Here is an 8,877-nt window from a genome sequence, read left to right as displayed (position 1 = left end):
TGCACTGTGCACACATCACACACACACACACACACACACACACACACACACACACACACACACACGTCATGAATTAAAAGTATACAAAATACCTACAAGAGAAGGCATGCAGATTCTGTTTCCAGAAGACAGAGATCACCTACACCTCCAGACCTGCAGAATCCTCTAGAAGACCCATCAGGACTTCCAGTAAATCATCAGCTAATGCTGACTTAGTTGGCTAAGTACCAAGGTGTCAAAATGGCAGGTAGTGACTTAGCAACAGCATTAGAGCTGCCCCTTCCTGTTCCTCCTAGGACCCTGCACATGCCCTGGCCTGGCTGCTTCTTAAGAGGCCCCTAGGATTAGTGGAGTCAGAGTAGATTTGGATAGTCAAGCTGTTATGTTGTCTGCAAATCACAGTTAGAGGCTCCTCTCTGTTAAAGCAGAGACTGAAATACTGGGAAAGTTATTAGACATCAACAGAAAAGGCTCGGTGAGGCCTTCTAGAACATTTTGAGAGTGTCAGGTAGGAACAGGGAGGTGGGGCTACGGAGCCCAGAGCCTCCGGATGCTCATGGATTACAAGCTTTGTCACACCCCCCACATCTGCAGCCTTACAGGGACCACAGCAATTGAGTTAGCTATCTCACAGACGGCCTTCCACACACATGGGCGACCTGTCGCATATGCTGTCAGAGGAACCTGCGAACCTTACAGCTGAAAGCCGAGTCTGACAGTTACTTCCTTATTTCTTCCTCACTTTTAGATGCCAAAGCCCAGCGCCTTTTTTCCAAGCTCTTTCTTCAGGCAGACTGTTCAGTTTATTCCATACTTGAAAAAAAGTCATTTACCCTGCAAAAGTGCTTTAGTCCTTTCTCCTCACTAAAGAAAAGTGCATAGAGGTAACAGTCTAGCTTGGGCTTTTCTTAAATGGCACTAACGGGGTCTCCCTGGACACTGTGTCTTCATCTCTGACTAGAGTAGAGAGATGCTACACTTAACACAACTGATAACAGCAACGCCAACCTCAGAGGACATCAGAGCCCAGTTCCAGGCTGACACGTGATGCCGAGACAAGAAGACAGAAGCAACTGGTGTGGTGTGCGAGCCTATGTTGAGTCAAGGTCACAGGTCCTTCCTGGTAGCATCCAACACAGAGCTGAGCCTTCCAAGCCCTCTTAACTAGCCACTGTGCAACTCCACGGAGGTGTGGCCTTCCTCATCACAGAGCAATAAACCCCATTCGACCCACGAGTGGGGTCCAGGTTGATGCAACCGGTCTTTGGCTGGAGGCAAGAACAAGACAGTAAGACGCAAACACAGCAACAGCAAGGTTTCCTGATGGGACCTGAAGCAAGCAGAAGGATAAGAAAGCAGAGGTCAGTTTGTGTTTCAGATTGGACAGGAAACACAAAAGCACAGGAAAGCTTAAGTGTGGCACGGTGAAACAAAGATGTTATTCAACAAACAGTAGTACGGTAAGTGGATACAAGTGGAAAAGCCAGGACAGACCCATACAGCAGAGTCAATGAGATCTAGTTAAAGTATTAATCGCAATAAAAGATATAGTTGAGTGCCAGAGAACGGGCTCGAGAGGTGAAGATGCCTGTAGCCAAGCTTGAATCCCAAGCTCAACTCCTGATTCAGAGTGGGAGGAGAGGACCAGGTCCCACGAGCACACACACACATGAACACGCACACACACACATACACGCAAACATACATGCAGACTCACATGCACACATATACACACAAGCATATACAGACACATGCACTCATATAAATACATAGACACACAGATATACGCACAAATACACATACATACACGTATATAAATATACATACACAGATACACACACAAATACATATATATATATATATATATACACACACACACACATACACAGAAAGAGACACACAATTAGTCTATACACACACAGAGTGGAAACACATCTAGTTCTCCTTCCTGTTGAAGAATGCTGACTAAAGCTCATTATAGGCAGTCTAGGACAGACTCACAGCCTTGCCACTCAGAACGACTGACAGGAGACCAGGACACTTCTGGGACAGTGATTTTCATTCCCGTTCACAACTACGAATTGCAAGTTTTTGAGCTTACTGTATGTTTACAGTAGGCAAAATCTCTCCTGCTACAATCTCTGGTGACAGGCCAGTGTTCCCCTATCTAGGTGATACACGGAAAGACAAGACCTTTTGGAGTCCGTGAACGCTGGATAGAGAAACCCATGTGTGGAAGCATACACTTGGACGACAGGGAAACCAGGAAGCCCACCTAGACATCCCATCTACTCACTGTCCTGCTCTGAGGCTCCATGCCTGGGGATCTCACTTCAGGCCCTAGGGGAGAGCAGCTCCCCAACCACACTGCCTTCACAATCACTACAGAGCTCTAAGAGCAGAGGGCAGCGTGGAACTACTCAGAGCACAGTCGAGGAAGGAGGGATGGGCAAACAGACCCTTCTGACGTCAGTTCTAAATGCAAACTAGACCAATCTAGACTCATCCTGGAAGTGAGGCTTAGTGAGGACCTGTCTAGATTAGGATAGCCTGTGGGAGCGACCGTGAGAGAGTTTCATAGCTGGGTTGAATAGTGAAAGTATGCAGGCAACATCTTAGGGGCGGGGTCCTGGGCAGAGGGAGCCAATCACGAGCATGCTCGCACTAATTGACTGAGCTCTGCCCTCACTGCATAGGGACCAGCTGCTTCACATTCCTCCTGACTCCACCTCCCAGCAATGATGGCCTATACTGTTAGCCGGAACTGTTAGCCAAAGAAGCCCTTTCACCCGGAAGTTGCTCTTGTGGGGCATTTTATCACAGCCCTGCAAATGAAAAAAAACCAAGAGAGCCTCATAACTCATCTCTCGCCCAGGCCAAGGTGCAGCCACACTGGGGGAAGGAGCTTGCAATGGAGGCTGACCTGAGTTCAACCCATAAAGGTAGAAAGAGAAAATCGATTCCATAAAGTTGTTGTCTGACATCAACCTGTGTCCTGTGATGATCTGCCACCCCCCCCCAACATCTCAATAATAAATAAAAAGTTAAAGGTATTTAAAATGGTCACCACTACATCTCTGAAATACCCAAGGTCCCCTGGCCTCTACTTAGGATGGGGAGAAAAGCAACAGTGAAATGTGGCCGAGGCTCTTGTTCACCCTGCACACTTTTTAATAATAAAATGTCCAGCAAAACGTATGCCTTGGGCTTGGCTGAGTTAGCGCGTTTATCTCCTAAAAGGGGGAAAAGCACCATACCTCAGCCCATTTGCCAAAGCACGCCTGAGTTATAAGCGGCCTGACAGGCAGGAAAGATGACTGTCTGGACTTGCAGGTGGTGACATGGTAGATGTGACTGCTATTTCAAGACAGACTTTTCCCTTAATATTTATAGGAGAAAAAAAAAATGGGCACCTGGGAACCAGATTAATTTAGCTCATGGGCAAGTGTAGATGGCTGTGCATGGGCAAGCCTGGTGCCGGTGCTTCTGACAAATGTGGCTGGAGAATTCCAACTAGTCTCAGTGACTACAGGGGAAGGGGCTGGGATGCGAGGATAGAGCTGTGGGTGTGACCCGAGGCTCAGGCTCTGGCAGGCAGTAACATACCTTCCCTGCGTACTCAGACACAATCTGTTTGATCTCGGCAGAGCAGAGACCCACGATCTGGCCCACGGAGCTTGCGGTGAGACGGCTCTGCAATCACATGAGGTGTATTTTCAGGGACACAGGCCCATCACACAACTGAGTCTAAATACAAGATACACAGCACTGCCCCGGGAAAGTCACTTGGCCTTGCCCCCTGACTCACTCACAAGACAAGCCGCCCTGCAGCTCCTGGCCCCTGAGTCACTCCGTTGCCTCTGTTAGCTTCCTTGGCCCCTGGGTACCCTGGGACCACTGTTCTAGCTCAAGTCATTTAGTAGCTGTGCTAATTTCCCCTCTGGCCTTGGGCCTTGGGTATCCCTGCCAACTTCCCCTCATGCACTGGGTATCTCTCCAAGCTTCCCTTCAGGCCCAGGGTACCCCTAGGATTTCTTTACCTCCACCCCGATATCCAGACGTTTGGGGGGCGGAGGCTCACAGATGAGAAATACAAAGGGACCACAAGCCCTAACCTATCTCTTTTTTTCTCACAGGTCTTTCCCGGTCTTGGAAGAAAAGATCCCATCCAAAGACATAGTTAATGCTTCTGGGCAGGCCTTGACCTATGAGAGGGCTCCCTGGCGACTTAGGATTTCATCTCCTAGATAGTGGGTTTCAGAAGAAGAGGGGGTTCCCATGGTTACAGAGAAGCAGGACTGACCCTTGCTCTTCATCCTGCCCCAACAGGTTCCTTAAACTCTCCCTCTTAGAAGGCGCTGATGACAGTGTGGGGCATTATAACAAGCTCCCTGCTGAAGACAGAGGGCTCTGAAGATGGTGTCCCCCTGCCTCAGGCCCCTACAACAGGTCAGGGTGGGGCCAAGTCTCCATTCCTGCATCTCCACTACACCACCCCCTTCCCTACCGGTTCTCACCTCCTCACTTGCCATGGCGGTCATCTTGGTCATCAGTGACTGAATTCGTTGCTGAAAGAGGAAGAGAACGGGGATGAGTGGTTCTGACCGACCGGGGGAGACTGAAGCAAGCGCCTGCCCGGGCCTCTGTGGTGAAACCTCAGAGCTGCTGTTTAATGAGGGCTAATGGTGAGCCTCAGAACATTTCAGAACAAGGGAACTGTGAGTGGAAGCCAGCGTGAGAGCGCTGTGGGTGTGAGCTAAAGCTCCCATCAAATGACCCAAACTGGAACCGCCAGGGCCACCGCGTGCCACACACCTCTTCAGCTGCCTGAAGCTCCTCTTCCTCGTGAGCATCCGTTTTCTCTGCAGCTGAGAGCCCTGCAGCAAGCGCTGTTTTCTTGTCCTCAGCCTGGAAGGGGAGATGAGAAAACATCTGAGCACCAGAGTTGGAGACTCCGCAGAAATAAGACAGGCTTATGGAGAGGTAGCCTGTGAAAGAAACCATATCTGGGGCCCAACCAAAAGAGAATGGATAAACTAGGGGCTCCAGGCCAAGTTGTGGCCTCTGAGGCAGGCCAGTCAGGGCTGGTGAGCCCTGTGTGACACAGCACCCCACCTGTCAGCTGGGCTCCACTCCTCCTTGCTCTGAGGCTCGGGGATGCTTTTGTTCCTGGCCTGCAGAGGTGGAAGGCTAGAGACACCGAGACGGACAGGCAGAGGACAAAGGTGGCCGGTATCTTCCTAGGCCCTAGCCTGCCCAGGGCTTGGTGCTTGATCAGCAGCACCTGTTACCCTGCCTACACCTGTGCGGCTGCCACCGTCCAGGTCCAGGTATGTCTTACCTTCTCTGTCTTGCTCTGACGACTAAAGCCGTGTCTCCTGTAAGCCACGAGAAAGAATTTAATTACTATTCAAAGCTCTCAGTAAATTCCAACAAGTGCGTTTGTATTGGATCCGGTGTGTGTGTGTGTGTGTGTGTGTGTGTGTGTGTGTGTGTGTGCATGTGAGTGTGTGTGTGCGTGTGTGTGTGTGTGTGTGTGTGTGTGTGTGTGAGTGTAGAGGCTGGCAAACATTAGATAGCTTCCTCAGTCACTTCCCAAATTGTTCTGAGACAATATCTCTGAAGGAACTAGGAGCTCACCAATTTAGCTAGCCTGGCTGGCCAGCAAGCCCCAGGGATCCTCCTGCGTCTGCCTCCCAACACTGGGATTACAGGTGCGTGCCCTTACAAGTGGCTTTTACACGGTGTTGGGGGATGGAGCTCAGGCCCTCAGGCTTGTGTGGCAAGCACTTCACCATGTTGGCCATCTCCCCAGCCCCAGCATTCAGGCTTTTCATAGAATATGAAAAGGATTTAGGCTAATCAGTGCTTAGAGAAAATAGTGCCTTCCCCAGAAACATAATCTATCAGATTCTGAATGTGGCCAGTCATGGTATCTGCTGTTCAGATGCTATACGAGGGAATGCTAAGACAGTAGAGTGTCCTCAAGGGCAAGCGTTACCCTTTGGATCAGGAATTGCATCTCAGAACCACACTGCAAGCTAAAAATCAAAACCACACTGCAAGCTAAAAACCTTAAAAACATCTGTGCAAACAGACAATGTATGTAAGGCCAATGCGGACTTTAATATTGCTTTAATGACTTCAAGTCACACCCATATTTTATTTTCACCCATAAAGCAAATATGATGTCAGTCATGTCTGTGAGAGCTTAAATTTAAAGGCGCATCGATGCAACAGATGCATTTCAGCTTAAGTTAGTTTATCTTCTGCCTTAAAACAAAAACTATGCTTCTTTTTTTTCTAAAGCAAACACAGTAGCACACACAAAAAAAGACTCAACCCAAAACAAAAGATATAACGGGAACAACCAGCCTGGGAGGTCTTAGTTTGCAATAAAGTTGCATGCAAGCATTTAAGAGAAAAACCGAGCTAGGGTTTGGCTCTGCCCTGCTCAGGACACGCCTTGCCCGTGGGATCGAGTGTGGCCCTCACTGGTCTAGGGCCTGCAGCTTCACCCCTCCTGCTCTTCACCCTGCCCAACCTCACTTTAGCAAGAGGCTCCTGAGCAGGTGGGCAAGCTCCCGCCTCCCAGTCATAAGAGCAGCTCTTGCTCCATCTACTGTCCGCCTAGAGCCTTACACAGTCCAACCAGTTCTCTCCTTTCTTCCTCTCTAACATAAGCTTCTGCTTACCCAAGTGCACACATACAGAGCCAAGACCTGTCCCTCTGGCACGCACACAGGCCCCCAATCGCCTGAGCACGGGTCTGTATGCGTCTGGTGGACGGTGCAGATTCTACAGTTTGAGTTTCTAACGTTTGTTGAATACCAAAATACAAATGAAAGAAAACACAGAAAATAAGGTGTCATAAGTATTGCCTAACTTTGCAATAGAACTGGAAAAGAACAACAACAACAACAACAACAAAAAAAAAAAAGACATTGCAGACATTGCTGGGCCATGGGACAAAGTATAGGGAATTCAAAGTTTGGGTCTCCACACAATCCTATAAAGGACCTTATTGCAGCCTCTGCAGATTAGTCAGTATTGACAAGTTAACAGGAAAAGCCACATCAGAATTATTAACATTTTACACGGTAGACCCAGAAGTTTGAGTTTGTGGAGGGTTGGAATGTTGACGATCCAGATCCAAACTACCTTGGTGATATCCTTAACCCCCTTAATAGGCATTCACTGCCCACCTCGAATCTGATACAACTTTTGGAAAGAACTCAGCATACCCCCTGCTTCCACTAACCCAGCAGCTAACATCACCAGACAGCGGCATCCCTGGCCACAGCATGGCTCCTTGGTTTGTTAACACATCCACCTGATGCAGTTTAAAATAAAAAAAAAAAAAGCCTTTTGCTCTGTAGTTTCAGGAAACCATTTCCATGTGGGAATATGCTATTTTGGGCAACCTAAATTCATGTTCCAGGGCCTTAGTAACTTGTATTTGATTCAAGAATAAAGTATTTAAAAAATGTTTTTTGCCACCAACCAAAAGGGTAAGAGATGACATCCAAGGCCTCTGGCTGTAACTTCTCTAAGTGTGCTGTAATTCTGAGCCCACCCACTGTTTCCACCAGTGTATAAGAAAAGTGCCCGGATTTAAGACATGAAACTGCTTCCACACTGGAACTGGAGTTTGGGGTGACTTAAGTCTGTGGCTGCAGGTCATGGCCTGGAGTCTGAGTGACTGAATCCCATGATTCATCACCATCAGTTATCATTTGTGAGTGTGTGTGAGTGTGTGACCACCTCATTTTTAAGACATGGTCTTGGACTGGCCCAGAGCCCACCCGTTAGACTAGGCTGGCTGCAGTGAGCCCCAGGGATGTTTCTGCTTTTGCCTTTTTGGCCCTGGAGTTACAAGCGAATGCCAATCACAGGCAGCTTTGCACTGTGGGTTCTGGGGACTGAATTTCAGTCCTCATGATGGTAAATCAAGCACTTTTACCAGATGAGCCACCTCTCCAATGTTTAACAAGGGGCTATGCACTTTAATTTTGGACAGTCCCTGCCCCCTCTCAAAATAATGCCCCTGGTATGAATGGTCTCTGAATTGGAAACACATTAAGTTCTCAGCAGCAAAAGATGAGCTGAGAGTGGCCCATCTAGCTTAAGGCCAGAAGCAACTCAGTGGCTTTTGAAACACACTAGTTTCATCTGTGAGAGAGACAATCTCAGAGAATCACCTCAATTAAACAGACAGAGGCAAACGCCACCACACCACGAGAAGCAGGTGAGATGGCTCAGTGGGTAAAGGTGCTTGTCATGCAAGCTCGAAGACCTGAGTTCGATGTTCGATCCCTAGAGACCACATGAAGGTAGAAAGAAAGAACTGATCCCTGTAAGTTGTCTGACTTGTACACAAACAGCCTATGGTTTGCACACAGCTTTTCTCTCTCTCTCTCTCTCTCTCTCTCTCTCTCTCTCTCTCTCTCTCTCTCTCTCTCTCTCACACACACACACACACACACACAAAGTACTGCCTTTCCTTGACTAGCTACGACTAATTTCCTCTTCTTTCCCTGTTTCCCAGAGGCAGGCGCGTGAGACACTCGGGGAGATGCTAATGAGAGAGAGTTAGTGTCAGCCACACAACAAGGGTCGGAAGCACAGGGCACATACTCACATCAAGAGATCGGTCACCCTGGGTAGACAATGCAGGACATGGGCAAGGTTAATATCCAGTGTTGACCACGGGGAGCCTGCCCTCACATGGTTTTAAAGAAGTGAGGCTATAAAGGAAAATTCTTTCTCCAGGACGAATAATTTTAAGAAGTACTAAGGCTTACTATTAAGGCCTTCATTTTTCTAGTCAGAGCGATCTCTGCCCTGAAGGATTACTGCAGGGTACAATGAGACAGC

At 48.4% G+C, this 8,877-nt stretch overlaps 1 protein-coding gene across 1 annotated transcript in view; it reads right to left on the bottom strand.

The window, feature by feature from the left end:
• The window catches only part of Ccdc93 (coiled-coil domain containing 93), a 69,666-nt gene that overhangs the window by 34,099 nt on the left and 26,690 nt on the right, over nucleotides 1–8,877 (bottom strand). The window contains exons 8-11 of the mRNA XM_032914806.1: nucleotides 5,342–5,378; nucleotides 4,816–4,908; nucleotides 4,518–4,568; nucleotides 3,607–3,693 (exon numbers count right to left, since the gene is read on the bottom strand). Coding sequence (XP_032770697.1) covers nucleotides 3,607–3,693; nucleotides 4,518–4,568; nucleotides 4,816–4,908; nucleotides 5,342–5,378 — 268 coding nt within the window. The remainder of the gene's footprint in view (nucleotides 1–3,606; nucleotides 3,694–4,517; nucleotides 4,569–4,815; nucleotides 4,909–5,341; nucleotides 5,379–8,877) is intronic.

The sequence above is a fragment of the Rattus rattus genome, chromosome 10 (assembly GCF_011064425.1).
Source record: "Rattus rattus isolate New Zealand chromosome 10, Rrattus_CSIRO_v1, whole genome shotgun sequence".
Lineage (NCBI taxonomy): Eukaryota > Metazoa > Chordata > Mammalia > Rodentia > Muridae > Rattus > Rattus rattus.
Note: the sequence above shows the minus strand (reverse complement) of the source record. Positions and strands in the feature narration are given on the sequence as shown.